This window comes from Bos indicus, chromosome 13, assembly GCF_029378745.1.
Source record: "Bos indicus isolate NIAB-ARS_2022 breed Sahiwal x Tharparkar chromosome 13, NIAB-ARS_B.indTharparkar_mat_pri_1.0, whole genome shotgun sequence".
NCBI lineage: Eukaryota > Metazoa > Chordata > Mammalia > Artiodactyla > Bovidae > Bos > Bos indicus.
In genome coordinates, this window is record NC_091772.1 from 70,686,351 (window position 1) to 70,701,395 (window position 15,045).

Consider the following 15,045-nt stretch of genomic DNA (forward strand, 5'->3'; position numbering starts at 1 on the left):
TACTTGTTATTGTCTGGAAAAAAGTCTCTAGCTTGCAGACACTCAGAGAGGAGAGCAGAGTGTGATGCTCAAGCCAGTAATGCCCCAGATTCTGCAGACCTGCATCTTGCGGAGAACCATGTGCCTGGGCCCCTTCAGTTTGGTCCTGCAGGAAAGGGTTTTCACTGAGTTGTTCTGCGGCATGGCACTGTCAGCCTTCAGGGAGGGAGATGTACTGCATTTTGCTAAGGATGTTGTGTGAAGCCGTTCTTTATTAGGGGGATCCACGGAAAAATAACCTCAGCCCCTGTAGCAGAAACACTTTGTTTGTGCTGGGCAACTGGATCATTTTTCCCCTTTGGACACCGAGTTGATTGACTGTGTTTTCCTCCTTGGGTAGACAGCAGTGCCAAGTTTTTGAACCTCTTGATCCAGCTGTAAGGCAGTCTTTGGGGTATGGTTTCAACCTCAGCATCATCTTTTCTGTCCTGCTTTCATTTTTCGGTTCTTCTGTCCTCACCTTTTAATAGAGTTCGTTTTCTTAATATCAAATTTAGAAAATACAGAAAGTCATCAAGAACAAAATTCACCTATGTCCCCTGGAGTGAGACATATTCATTGTTAATAACCGATATAGTCTTTCATTCACTTGTGTGTGTGTGTATATATATATATATATATATATATATCGTTTTTTTCTGCCTATGCATCTATATTTCTCTTTATGCTTGCCTATCCATCCACATTCTAAATGTCCTTGAGTAACTAGTTCAACTTCATTCCAAGGCCTAATCCATGGACTGTGAACACTGAAATTCACCTCAGATTCTGTTAATTTCTTTCCCCTATTTTCCTCCGCCCCTCTCTGTCTCCAGACTTTGACTTTGTGGATGTCTTCTGTGTGGTGCTATATCCCTTTCTGTGTGGTGCTATATCCCTACTGCATGGAGGATTGGAGATTTCAGGCCCAGTCCCGTTGCTGGAATTCAAGATGAAGCTACTTAGACCAAATCCTTGTGGAGCTGAGCTTCCTAAAGATTAAGTGGTCAAAATTCTTCTAAAATTAACCAAGCGTGGCTTCCTTACTGTATCTTGCCGGCTTCTTTTGTATTTCTCCTGGTTCTGTTCTCCTTACTCCCCTGTTCCAAGCCCTGCCAAAGAAAAGCAAATGCCCCCTCCTGCCTCGTGTGTGGCATCTTGGGGACCTCATGCCATGTCCTCAAGGGTCTGAGGCCTTCTAGGTCCCCTGGAGTTCTGACCAGAGGCTTGAGCCTTTGGAAGTAGAGGAAGATCTTAGGTTGAATGAGAGCTCCTGTCAGAGTCTGACTAAAGTGCTCTGAGATTTGATGTGGACTCTAGGTCTAGCCAGACAGGAGGGCCTGGTCAGGCCTCCAACAGACATGCAAAGAGAATTGTGTCCCTCTGGCCCATCTCCAGGGTTGGTGCACATGGGGTGGGTGTCCCTGGGGATTCAAGAGCATCATTGTGAGAGTGCCTGAGTCTTTTTTTTTTTTTTTTTTTTACTGGAGTTTAGTTACTTTACAAACTTTAGTTTCTACTGTGAGGCAAAGGGAATCAGCTGTACGTGTACATATATCCCCTCTTTCTTGGATTTCCTTCCCATTTAAGTCACCAGAGTACTGAGTACAGTTCCCTGTGCTATAGAATAGAGCACCTGAGTCTTGACATGCCCGAGTGTTCAGGAGTCCTGGAAAGGTGTAAAAAAAGATAAGGGTATTTAAGCATATTTCCATGGAAATTTGACCACAGCATGGTGTTAAGTGAAAAGAAGCCTGTCTCAGAATTTATATATATATATACATTTCCATATATATATAGATGCCTTTTATATAGAAAATTTATGTACATTTATATATGTATAGAAAGCTCTGGAATGGCAAAAAATATTAACAAGTACCTTTGAGAAGTAGTAGCTTTTACCTCATGCCTCAAACAACTTGATATTGAATTCTTTCAAGGGAGTATATGCTACTTTTATAATAACTCTTTAAAAGGCATTTCTATTTTGAGGGAAAATGATATTCCCCACAGTAGTTTTATTAGGAGATATGTGAGATTTTTTCCCCCTTCTTTCTAATTTAATTTTCCCAATATCAGCTATTACATTTTGTGACAAAATAAATACAGCAGGCAGAATAAATGAGGTTAGCATGAGCAAGGACAAAGGGGACGAGGATTACTAGCTGGCTGGCCACCCGGTTCCTCTCTCAGGACTTGAGCTGGGAAGCACGTGTTCTCCAGGCGCTTGGCTAGCCAGGTGGATGCTGCATCAGCTCAGTCGCTCAGTTGTGTCCGACTCTTTGTGACCCCATGAATCGCAGCACGCCAGGCCTCCCTGTCCATCACCAACTCGTGAAGTTCACCCAGACTCACGTCCATCGAGTCAGTGATGCCATCCAGCCATCTCATCCTCTGTCGTCCCCTTCTCCTCTTGCCCCCAATCCCTCCCAGCATCAGAATCTTTTCCAATGAGTCAACTCTTTCCATGAGGTGGCCAAAGTACTGGAGTTTCAGCTTTAGCATCAGTTCTCCAAAGAAATCCCAGGGCTGATCTCCGTCAGAATGGACTGGTTGGATCTCCTTGCAGTCCAAGGGACTCTCAAGAGTCTTCTCCAACACCACAGTTCAAAAGCATCAATTCTTTGGCACTCAGCCTTCTTCATAGTCTAACTCTCACATCCATAACATGAGCACAGGAAAAACCATAGCCTTGACCAGACGGACCTTTGTTGGCAAAGTAATGTCTCTGCTTTTGAATATGCTATCTAGGTTGGTCATAACTTTCCTTCCAAGGAGTAAGCGTCTTTTAATTTCATGGCTGCAGTCACCATCTGTAGTGATTTTGGAGCCCAGAAAAATAAATGACACTGTTTCCACTGTTTCCCCATCTATTTCCCATGAAGTGATGGGACCAGATGCCATGATCTTTGTTTTCTGAATGTTGAGCTTTAAGCCAACTTTTTCACTCTCCACTTTCACTTTCATCAAGAGGCTTTTTAGTTCCTCTTTACTTTCTGCCATAAGGGTGGTGTCATCTGCATATCTGAGGTTATTGATATGTCTCCCGGCAATCTTGATTCCAGCTTGTGCTTCTTCCAGTACTGCATAGAGGCCCCTTAGATTGGAGAACTCTTGCCAGGCTCCCTAAGACTGAGCAAGAGCAAAGTGAACCTGGGCTCTGGCCCTATGGCTCACACGCCCCTTGTACTTATGTCTGGATACATATAAAGAACTAGGGAACCAGCCAATAACAAGAGGTTGGTTGCAGCTCTTCCTTCTGCTCACCTGGAAAGCAGAGAGCACTGCATCATGTGTGTCAGAGGCTGGCAGTCTCACACTCTAGTTTGGGATCTGATTTGTCTTGTCCCCTATCTGTCCCCTTCTGAGAGTATATTGAAGATGCTCGCCCAACTTCAGCAGGCATTACTATCACCTGGGGCACTTGCTAAGCAGGCAGATTCCTGGGGCCCATCCTGGACCTACTCAGTCAGACCCTGCATGTTTAGAAGTTTCTCAGGTGAACTGATGTGGGTGGTCTGTGGCCCGCACTCTGAGATGATGACAGGCTTAACGCATGCACCTGGCACCAACAGTTTGGGACATAGTCTCCACATTTATCGCAACATTGAGAAGTAAGGTCTGTGTTAAGAGGTGGGGCATCTTTCCCTCCCTCTTGATTCTGAGTATGCCGTGCAGCCAGTGTGTTGAATGGGATGTTACAGACACGACTCAGAACAACTTGGTGCGCAGACTTTCCCTTTCATGCTCCTGCTGTCACCAGGAGAAGCGCACGCTGAGGCTGACTTGCTGGTCCCAGGAGGAGGGTGAGGCATGAGGAGCAGATATGCACCAGCCAGGGTGGCCTGGGCAAGCCTGGCCCCTAGCAGAGGCCTTGGCTGACATACGAGTGGGCCAGCAGAGATTAGCTGAGCTGAGCCTAGCTCAGACTTCAGTCGACAACCGTGAAAGACTGTTACCGAGTTTTGGGTGGTATGTTACACAGCGATAGCTAGCTGATATGCTCAGGCAGCGTGTTAGTACTCAGTTCCCGAAACTGTGATTCTGTATGGTCTTCATTTGTCTGTTGAACAAGCTTCTGGTGTGATTCTGATGCCAGCATTCTGTGGATTCCACTTGAGAAAATCTATTTAAGACCCAACTCTTTTATGGTGCAGTATGGAATCTTGGGAAATCCCTTAATATTCATGAACCTCAACTATTCTCTACATATTTCCTGCATCATTGATGTGATGATTAAATGAACCTAAAGAAATCCAGTCCAGGGATCTCCCTGGTGTTCCAGTGGTTAAGACTCCACACTCCCAGTGCAGGGGCCATGGGTTCAATCCCTGGTTGGGAACTAAGATCTCACATTCCATAGGGTGTGGCCTAAAATTTTTTAATCGGAAAAAAATCTAGTCCATAATAGGCTTTTTTCCTCCTCCTTCAACTTGTCTTACCCCACCCAACCTCAGGAAGACACCAGTGCGAAGATGTTAGGAAAACATGAATCTCAGGGTCACAGCTTTATTGTATAGATTTTCAACACAGCCATATTACAAACATCATCAGGGAACATTTACAAGAATAAATAAGATGGACTTGCAGGTGTAAAAAGATTACACTTCACTGTAATGTACAGTCAAAAAATATATCTGATATTCATTGACCTGACATTATTTACCTTCTGCTTTTTTAAGCTAGAATTGGAAAGGAAAAAAAAAACATTGACAGCACAGTGCTGGCTTTTTTTAAAGTTGATTTATTTTGTTTTCTCTTCTCATACGTGCTTTATCTATCAAACACCCAAACTGTACAAGTGCAGGCCGCTGGGACTCACGGAGGAGGCTGCCGACAGTGTGGAGACTTTGGTCTCATGCAATATCATGTGCCCAGTGGACGTGAAAACGTCAGTCTCCCCGGAGTTGATGGGAACCCCGTGATGGCCCTTCTAGGGCTACGATGGTGTCAGTAGCCAAGGCAATGGCAGATGCCCCGACTCTCTGCCTTTCATTGGCTGGTGAGATGTAGGGTGAAAGTGAAGGTAGAAAGTGCTTTCAAGTCTGATCACCAGTGTGGGTTAGCCTGGGCTAGTTCAGGGTCTGTCTGGCAATGAAAGGGATGTACTGGGGATGGTGATAATCTGTCAGCTGAGTCACTGTGCTTTTGCAGTCTGCTCTAGCAGGTCTCAGGTATGGGGGAGGGGTGTAGACATCACCTCTGGAGTTAAGGTGTGTGGTGTGCAAAACCCTGCTCTGGGTCCTGCTTGGACCGTTACTGATTCTGCTGTCAGTGATGGCCCTATGGGCCAGTGGGTCTACACTGTGACTGGTCTCATCAGAGATCTTGGTGGGCATGGGCTCTGTGGCACAGCAGCTGCTCTCTCTGGGTATACTCTCTCTGGTTATACCTAGCCTGGATGTGTGGCCAGAGCAGCCTCTCGGCCCGTGCGGGGTGGGGGGCAGCAGGGGACTGGGGGCTTTAGCTCACACAAGTGAGCACAACCTGTTTGGCTTTGTGCTCTGCAGGAAGGAAGGCGTTCCAGCAAGGTCCCAGCTCTGTAGCATCTCACTCATCTGGGGGGAAGAAACCTAAAGGCCATCTCAGCAAAGCTCCTTCTTCCCTTTAAAAGGATGTCTGGCTTTTGCTGGACAGTTCCTAAGATGGGGCAGCTCAGCTTCTCTGGCAGATAGCAGGTCTTCTCTTAGAGCTATGAAGTTTCATCCATTGGTCCTGGTTCCGCTCATGGGAGTGACCATGAGAATTTATCTGTCTGTCTGCAGGCCTGCGGAGGGTGTGGGTACTGGTATTCTGCCTGACCCATCAGAAGTCTGATCTGACCTGGGAAGTCACCCCTTGCCTCTCTGAGCCTTCAGACTGCCCTGGAAGCTTTGGTCCAAAGAACACCTTACACCATTAATCTTCCACAGGAGAGATAGGGGCACATCACAAAACGGGCCCACTGACTTATATTCACAAGTGCAAAGGCACTGAAGTAAGTGTACAGAAACTCAGTTTTGCAATTTTGACAGGTTGCTTCATATTCCCTTTCCTCCTTTGATTCTAAGCATCCCACCCACTGAGGAACCATAAATTAATTACCTTGAGCTCCAGACCTTCATGTCGATACATTTCTGTCCTACACTCCAACGACACTAGACTGTCATTCTCTGGGCATTTCTACCAAGAACCAGGGTCCAAATTCCACTGCTAAGAACAACTCTCAGACACTTATGGAAGTTCACGGTAACCCAGCCTGAACAGCCTTTTCCTGTAGTATGCCCATTCTGAGTCCTTCTACACCTTTGTGTCAGCCGCAGTGACTACCCCAATCTCTTCGATAACTAGGATGCGAAGTCTGTGGTCTCCCATTATAGGCGCTGACTCTGCATCCTGGGGACCTTTCATGGGTGGATTTGAGGGGGTGTGTGTGGCCTCTCTGACCCTTCCCACCTCTTCTGGAGGTAGGTGGGGGGGATGGTCTCCTTTCCACCTCTTCTGGAGGTAGGTGGGAGGGATGGTATCTATGCAAGTATCGTACACCAGCCAGAGTCACACGAAAACCTACCTCTGGTCCCCAGGAAACCGGAAGAGTGCACGCATGTGTGCAAATATGGCTTAGACATCTCTCTGTGCTTCTGAGGATCATATCCGTGGTTCTGAGACACTGGAGCCCCCTCTGCTCTCTGCCACTGATGTCTCTCCTTGCTGTTCCTCAAAGGCAGATCCTGGCTAGATGAAGCCAAGGCTTGCATTTTATCACTGTGAGGCATGTCTCTGTGGACAGCTCCAACATGGAACCCTTGCATGGGGACCCAGAAACAAGGTTGAGTCTCAGCTGGTTCCGTCCCGCTGGATTCGCATTGCTCACTTCCCTGTCGTATCTGGCTGTGATTTGGAGCTGGCATCACTGGCTGAGAAGGAGCTCAGACTAGTTAGATGACGGGGGGAAGGCAAGTCAGGGCCATCCAGGAGACTCATGTCTCATCTTCCTCCCTGCGGCTTAGGTTGACCATCCATCCCCAGGGATCTTGGCCCAGCACAGTGTGTTGGCTTTATGGTTCAGGATTAGCATTGAGCTCATCTTACCCTCGGGCTCACCCGTGTTTTCCAGGGCATTAGTCCTGACTCAGCTTGCTGCTGATGCCCCAGGAGAGGCCAGATGCAGGCTAAAGGAAGGTGGTTTTCTTCAACCTGTTCTAAGGCAATGAGGTTCGGGGGAACTACCATCTCCTTCAGTGTCACTGGATCTGGGCTGGGCAGTTATTCCTGCAAAGATGACCTGATACACTCCTGTTTGCTCCTCCCTGTGCCTCATTCTCTCTGCAGCATCCTTGCTAGACTGACCCCTCTGCACACAACAAGTATTCACACTGTCCTGAGAAAATCTGGATCACGGAAAGGACACACACCAAAGAGCTGGCTTACAGCGGGGACCCAGTGATGAACGAACACAATCGATCAGTCACAGGGAGCATTAATTATCTTTTCTCCCAGAGGGAGACTTGTTCTAAAGCAGCATCCTTGTTTCAAGTGGTTCTGCCCCGTCCCTCCCTGTTGCCTGTTCTACTGCATCACAGAGGTGACCACTTTGCCCAGCAGACGCTATGCATTCTTGGGTCTGAGGATTCCTATTGGGTCCTAATGTCTTGGCTTTGCCTTCCCGTCTTCCTACCCAAAGATCCCCAAATCTGCCTACTTCTGCCCGTCTGAGGCTTCTCTCTCCACATCTTTTCCCACTGATTAGTTGGTTCAACATTCTAAAGCCAGGAAATGACTGGGCTAGATTAGAACTGAAGACTGAGCTCTTTCTACCATAACCCCATGTCTCACCAAGGGAGAGACTGTGCCATAGTAAACTGCGCTTCCTGGTGGCACCCCCTCCAGGGCCGTGTGTGTGCTAACATCCCAGTGAGTCTGCAGGGCTGAAGTACAGGGAGGCTTCCAGCCCCTTGTGTGAAGCGTGTCCTCAGATTGGGCCAGATTAGCAATTGCACGATTCCATGTGGACAGAGGGCACCACTGTCTAGAGGCCCCAGGATTCAGGAGTCTGCTGAGAAGGACAGTGTCATCTTCTCTTTTCCCTTTAGGGTTTTATGGGCTCAGCCTTTGCCATTCCAGATGGGCATGTCTGTAATTATAGTAGATGTCAAAGCTTTCTTTTTCCTAGTATGCAACTAAAGGAGACTTGAGATCAGCCCATCAACAGTGAGGTCAGGGAAACCCCACACCAGGGGCAGTAGGTGAGCTGGACTTGAGCTTAAGTCTGGCATCGGCTTTAGGAGGGAGCAGCGTGGCCAGGCACTGTGCCTCTCAGACTGGGCGGTCACTCCCTAGGGACATCGTAGTGAGCGGAGGGGGGCAAAGCCACATGAGGGATCAGGCACATGTGGTTAAAAAACTATTGGTACACTCTTGTCAAATCAGGCTAAATTAGTGAAGAATGCAAATAGTATATGAATTGTTAAACATGAAACTGGAGTTTTGAGCTTGTTGTTGTCTGCTTTGGGTTTTGCGAGATCCACTGGGCCTGCTTCACTCTAGTCTTGGCTCTTAAGGGTCCCTCCCACCTCCACCCCATGCACCCCGTCATGGGAAAATCTGAGACACAGTAGTGGAAAGAGACTGTCTTTGAAGTTAAAAGAACCAATTTAAACCCTGGCTCCCTCCTTTACTAGCTGTGGTGGAATGCTGGGGTGGGGGGGTAAGTGATTTCTCCCCTCAGTCTCCTCATCTGTAAAATGTGGACAGTTGAAAGCACATCTTAGGGGTGTTGGAGAACTGGGTGAGCTCACATCAGTCTCCAGCACAGGGTCTGCTGGTTGCACAGGATGGGTGATACCTGGCAGGCAGGCCGCTACTTGGGCTACATCCAAAGAGAAGATGGAAAAGCAAGGTGACGCCTTCCATTCCCACAAAGGGAGGCGCGCTGTGACCGTCTGGAGGCTCAGAGCCCCTGGCCCCAGGACCTTCACACCAGAAAGGAGGAGAGGACGAGTTAGGTTACAGCTAGGATACATCTTGAAGCTGTGTAGGCCAGACTTGCACGCAGGTGGGACAGTTCCTGGCTTCTCGTTAATTCCTTCTACCTTCTCCAAACAGGGTCCACATCCAGGAGGTGAGAACCACGAGGCTCTGTGCTTTTCACAAGCTTCCTTCTCCTGGAAGCCACATTCTAAATTCCTACCATTTGAAATGGTAGAAGCCACTGTCATTTCATCTGCCAGCAATTTCACCCCCTCCTGAGCAGAATAAATCCTGGGGTTTATTTGTATTGGAGACCACCCCTCTCCCTGGCTCATGTTTTGCACAGATGAGCCCCGGATCTGAGGGAGAAGTATAGAGCAGGCTGACTTCCTGTGCTACAGGCTTCTTGAAGGCTGGGGAAGGCCGGGGAGTGCTGGCTGGAGCAGCAGGCTGGAGCCGGGGAGGCCGGCAGGCCCAGTGGGGTGGGGGCCTGGGACCAGGGCATGAGCCATGAAAGGGAAGAGCAGGCTTTGTGGCGGGGCTTCTTTCCTGATCGAGTCTGGGGTCCCTGGGCTTCGAGACAGCCCCGGAACCTGTGCCGACAGGAGCAGCTCCTGCTGTGTTCCATCCTCAGGGGCCCTGGGGTCTGGCTTGGTTCCCCCTGCTCTGTGACATAGCAGAGATCCTGATTTCTTCACAGAAGCTGGGCCTCTTAAAGTACTGTGTATTTTGTTCCAGCAACAAACAATGAGCAGACAGACAAATAGATGTGATATTAAAAAGGATACGCTTAAGGGAATGTGTTCACAGTGTCTGATGAAAGGAAGAGAGGCAGCCCCACTGGCCCCAGAGGGGGCCTCCTCAACACCGAGCTGAGCGCATCACTCAGAACTCCCCGGGCCCCGTGCTGCCCACAGGTGCCAAGTCCGCCCTGCTGGTGGGGCTCGCCGCTCCCTCCACCCTGGCCCCAGCGCCACCAGGCTCTGCTCCGACTGGGCTCACCTCCCGCCCTCTCGCCCACCCCCAAGGATTCTGCACACCTCTGTGTCTTTGCACGTGTTCTCTTGGCCTGAATTTCCTTCTCTTTGTTGTTCTACCCGGTGGAAGGGATGTCACCTCCTCTAGAAAGCCCTGCCGTGAGGCTCGAATAACATTTGATGCTGCATTGAGGTTCTGTTTCCCCAGGATACAGTGAGCTCTGAGGGAAACCTGTGCTGCTCATGCCCTGTCTAGGGCCAGACCAGCTTCCAGGATGGCACGTCCTGGATCCCAGGCCACCCCGGGCTGCCAGGTACTGTACCAGAGCACCAGCTAGAGACCCAGGTAGACGAGACTGTGTCCCTGGCTCGCAGACCTCAGGGTCTGAGGGCCCAGGGAGCGGTTTTCACTGGCCAAGGTATGAGATGGGACTAGCTCTCCTGGGGAGCCGGGAATGAGTTACTAAAACACATCTGAAATGCTGAGCTTCCCAGAAACACGGGCGTCAGAAAAACTACATTGCCGTTTGTGGAGTTTGCTGCTCAGAAGTTTCTGGCCTCATTTTCCCTCCATAAAATAATTGCTTGGCTATGAAAGGATGACAGTACAAGTCTCACCACTATAATCTGCCTTTTGGAAACCTGAGGAAGATGCCTCAGTGTCTTCAGTTGTAAAATCAGGGTGATCACAGGTGAACAGCTCCCAGGGTAGGGTGGGGGTGGAACATGCCAAGTCCGGCATATAGTAGATGCTTAGTCAAAGTCGGCTCCCTGTCATCGACTGACCCACACTTTGGGCAAGATCCCCAGGCCCGAACCCCGAGGTCTGTTTTAAACCGGAGTATCATTGGGTCCACAGTGACCCTTTCTGAGATGGCAGCTGGGTTGCTCTAGGCAGGCATTCAAATCTGTCAGCCCCAAACGAAACTCCCCTTGCTCTGCCGCTGTGCTGTCCCTCGGTGGGGGGACCTTTTGGGGACCTTGCCAGGGAGATAACAGGCCCAGGAGATTGGTCTTACAGCTACACAACCGAACTTCCCTCCCCACCAGTTTTTGACATCAGAGACTAAGACTCTACACCCTCCAAAAGAAAGTTTCTTTTCACATACACTTTGGAAAATCATCAATCTTGTTCATCCCTCCCCGAGGACTCACCGCCCAGGACACACAGGGCCAGCCGGAGCCCTGCCCCAGGAGGTGGTCCTTCTTCACAGAGAGAGGAGGGCAGCCAGGCTCCCTGCAGTCCCATCCTGCCCCACCGAGCACAGACAAGCCAAGGAAACCTGGATCCAGGAGAGCCACGGACACAGGGGCTGGCCTGGGAATGGCAGAAGGTCAAGGCCCCGGGCTGGGGGAGGGGTACAGAGTGGCGCTGGGCCGAGCCCCATGCAGGTGAGGCAGGAGGGTGGGGGCCTCTGCTGTGCACTCGGGAGCATCCGAGGTCCCAGTGATCCAGACCGGCGGGTGTCCAATGCCAGGGGTCCCGGGAGGAGATGATGGGGGCAGCAGAGCGGTGACCCCATGAGCCCAGTCACAGCCACCCGCACCTACACAGCCGGCTTGCCGTGAGAGTCACAAACTGAAAAGAGTGAAAGCAAGAGGTCTGGGCACTGAAAAATCCGGCCTTGCTCAGGGTGCACTTCTGCACGGGCCCGTGGCTGGTGGGGTATGCAAAAGACGCCGGGGCCTGTCGGGGTTAACAGCCTCCACAGCACCCGGAGACCCTGGGAAGGTGCCAGCCCGCCGTGGACCACAGGACCGCCAGTCTTCTCCTTGGAGTCGGGCAGGGTGCTGCCCCTGAGCCCAGTCGCTGCCGTTCACAGAAAGGGGGCTTGGCCGCAGCAGCCTCTGGACTCTGGCAGGTTCCCCGAGCCATCGGGCTAGAAGGAGCTTAAATATTCCAGCGCCACCTCGTATACAAATTTATACTGGTCCTGAGAGGAGGAGAGGCAGAGAAGGAGAAGAGACAATGAGCGAGAGATGGAAAGTGCATTTAGTTCAGAGTGTGGAGAATGTTATCTATGTCTGTACTAAGAGTCGAGTCAAAATGTCCACACAGATTCGGATTCAGTTAATCTGGAGTAGGGCTCAAGAGTCTACATTTCTGCCAGGCTCACACAGGATGCTTCTGCTGGCCTGTGGACCGGCCTTGGAGCAGGCCCTCACTTTCGCTAAGACCACACTTGGCATAGATGTAAAGACTCATGTTAAAGTTCTCAGTGTATGGCATGTCTCTATCTCTGCACCAGGTCTTAACCTTTGGAACTCTGCCACCAAGTTTCTTCCTGTCCTTTACGATATCCTAGCTCGATGCTTTATATGGTAATTATTAGCAAAAGTTAATGAGAATAGGTTTAAGTAAAGTAAGTGTTAGTTGCTCAGTTGTGTCTGACTCTTTGCAACCCCATGGACTATAGCCTGCCAGGTTCCTCTGTCTGGGGCATCTTCTAGGCAAGAATACTGGAGTGAGTAGCCATTTCCTCCTTCAGGGGATCTTCCTGACCCAGGGATTGAACCCATGTCTCCTGCATTGCAGGCAGATTCTTTTTACCATCTGAGCCACCAGGGAAGTCCAAGAATAGGTTTAGGACTGAATCAAAAACATAGCACAGAAAAACTGGAGTGAACATTTGGGCAATATCTTTTGGAAAAAGCTGAATGGATGTTCTGGTCAACTCAATAATTCACATTCTACTAACCCAGCATCCCATCCCCTAAACCAGAGTGAGTGATACTTCCCTCTGGAGTGGAAAGAAAGTAACACAGAGCAGTGTGCGCCAAGAGGACTATCTGGACTGCTCTGCAGGAGAGAGGCTGGAGGGGAGGGAAGCAGGTGAGGTGGGTGCAGAGGGCGGGCCTGCAGGTGCTCAGGAAGCAGTGGCCGCTGTCTTTCCTTCTGGATGCTCTTTTGTTCAGGTCCAGGGAACCACCAGCAGCCCCTGGCTCTCAGAGGACAGCCTCGGCCACTCACCAGGGTCTCCACCATGTTGGCCTTGTTGTTCCGTAATGTCTTCACGATGTGGAACACGTCGATGATGTTCTGCTGCTGGATCATCTCACACACACTGCAGATGGCGCAGAAGGTTCCGCTGCGGCCTCCCCCATTCCTAAACACAGAGGAAGGAGGTGAGCAGACTCCTGGGTACCCCTCAGGCACCTGCTGAGCCCAAGGCCAAGTCTGCGGCAGTGGGGGCGGGGGTGGCTGCCCGCCCTGGCAAATGCAAGGGAAGGTGGTGCTGGAAAGCCCAAGCCATAGTTGAGTCCCATCTGTGCCATGAACCTGCTTTGACCTTGGGCACGTCACTTCCTGTGTCTGAGCCCCAGGTTCTTCATTCGTATCATAAAGGGGATGGCCTTGGAGAGTTCACTTAGCTTGATTTTTCCTTGGTTCTAGGAGCATGTGACTATCAGCCATGGCACATGGACCCAAACCCCCAGGGCAGACAGATAAGAGTGTCTGGACATGTGCTGCCTGCTTCCTTGGTCAAAAGGATGCTCTGGGTCCACCTGCACACCCAGCGAAGACCACGGAAGGGTGCGTGTGATTTTGCTTCTAGTTCTTCCCATCCACTAAGGACAACGCTACCAGACACGGCTCTGTGAGCCTCGGGTCAGCCAGACTGGGTTTCGGGTGGGGCTGGGATGGGTGTGAGATGCTGGATCCTGAGAGAGAGGCCTCATCTCTGTTTTCTCAATCAGGACATCTTGCGTAACTCGGGATGTATAAATAGAGATACAGGGCTCTTGGCAGGGTCATCCCTCCATCGCACCTTCTCTCTGAGGCCCTGTAAGTCATCTTCATGGACACACCCCTCCAGCTCTTTACAGAAAGTCTATTTAGGAATCTGCAAGGTTTGGAACTCCTGGGCGTGTTGCCAAGAGCAACTAATGATTTCATGTAATGGTCTGTGTCTAAAGAACATCTGGATGGAAACTAAGTCTCTCAGGCAACCTCCCAGATGTTTCATCCACAGGACACTCATCGGCCAGATGTTCCAAGTGCAGACAGTCGCCCTCCCTTCATTGGCCAGCACCTGTACTTCGGGGTCTGTTTCGGCGTCTCTGCCCTCCAAGGATGATGCCAAGGTCCCTGTGGACAGGAGGACACCCCTGTGCCTTCCTACAGCTCAAACTGCTGGTTACCTTGGTGAGGGAAGACATGAATAAAAAGGTACTCCTGCAAAAAAAGCAGGCTAAGAAACAATCCCACGGGCGAGAGTGGGCAGGGACCTCCCCTGCCTCACACCTCTCCCTTAAGCGCTCCAGGTGTGCACTGCCTGTTTGAACGAGTTCCTGGTTTTGAAACAACTGAACTCAATTCTGGGGCAAGATGTTATTACTGACTCCACCTGCTCCAGAAATACTGTTCTGCAATGGGGAAGATCTTGATTCAACTTCCTTTTTAAAGAATGAGGCCCTCGTATCACTTCTCCCCAAACCCTTTTAAATTCTAAGGAGCAAAGGGAATGCCTGTGAGTAGGACGTCCCACAGATAGCTTTATGGCTGCACCCCTAGTCCACGGAAGGACTGTAATGCCTTGAATGGCCCACAAGGGCGTGGTATAGCCCGGGACGCCTAAGACGGCGTTTGTGGCTGGCGGCACCAAGGGTGTCCTGTTGCCCACCGCCCCCTTGCCCCGGAGCCCTCCCCGTCGTACTCACAGGCAGTGGACCACAGCGCGGCCCTCCCGCCCGTCGCACTGCTCCTGCCACTTCTCCAGCCGTCGGACCACCTTGAGCAGAGAGCGCTTGGAGGGGGGCGTGTCCCGGTAGGCGGGCCAGCCGATGTACTGGAGGTGCTGGACTATACGGTACCCGTCCTGGGGCTGAGAACAGAGAGGCTGTCAGGGTGGTCTGCTGGGGCTGCAGCACTGCAGTGACAGATGGGGTAAACGGGGTCTAAGCCGTAACGTCCTCACGGTGAGAGCCACACGCCAGCCCCACGCCTGCCTCTGTGCACTGATCCTCCTGTTCCGGCTGCCCTGTGTCCCTCTTCTACCTGAAAAACTTCTATGCGGTCTTCAAAACCCAGCTCAAGTGTCCCTTTTGCTAGGAAAGCCTCCCTGAATAGTGGGTGGGACTCTTCTCTCTCCTTGCTGTT

General features: G+C 50.7%; 1 protein-coding gene across 12 annotated transcripts in view; it reads right to left on the reverse strand.

Annotated features, from left to right (window-relative positions):
- Positions 1-4,496: 4,496 nt before the first annotated feature.
- PTPRT (protein tyrosine phosphatase receptor type T) overlaps positions 4,497-15,045 on the reverse strand; it is a 1,149,770-nt gene continuing 1,139,221 nt past the window's right edge. For all 12 annotated transcript variants that reach the window (XM_070801694.1, XM_070801706.1, XM_070801700.1 and 9 more), the window contains 3 exons: positions 14,607-14,770; positions 12,916-13,051; positions 4,497-11,878 (listed from right to left, as the gene is read on the reverse strand). In XM_070801694.1, the coding sequence (XP_070657795.1) occupies positions 11,825-11,878; positions 12,916-13,051; positions 14,607-14,770 (354 nt within the window). In that variant the 3' untranslated portion in view covers positions 4,497-11,824. The remainder of the gene's footprint in view (positions 11,879-12,915; positions 13,052-14,606; positions 14,771-15,045) is intronic.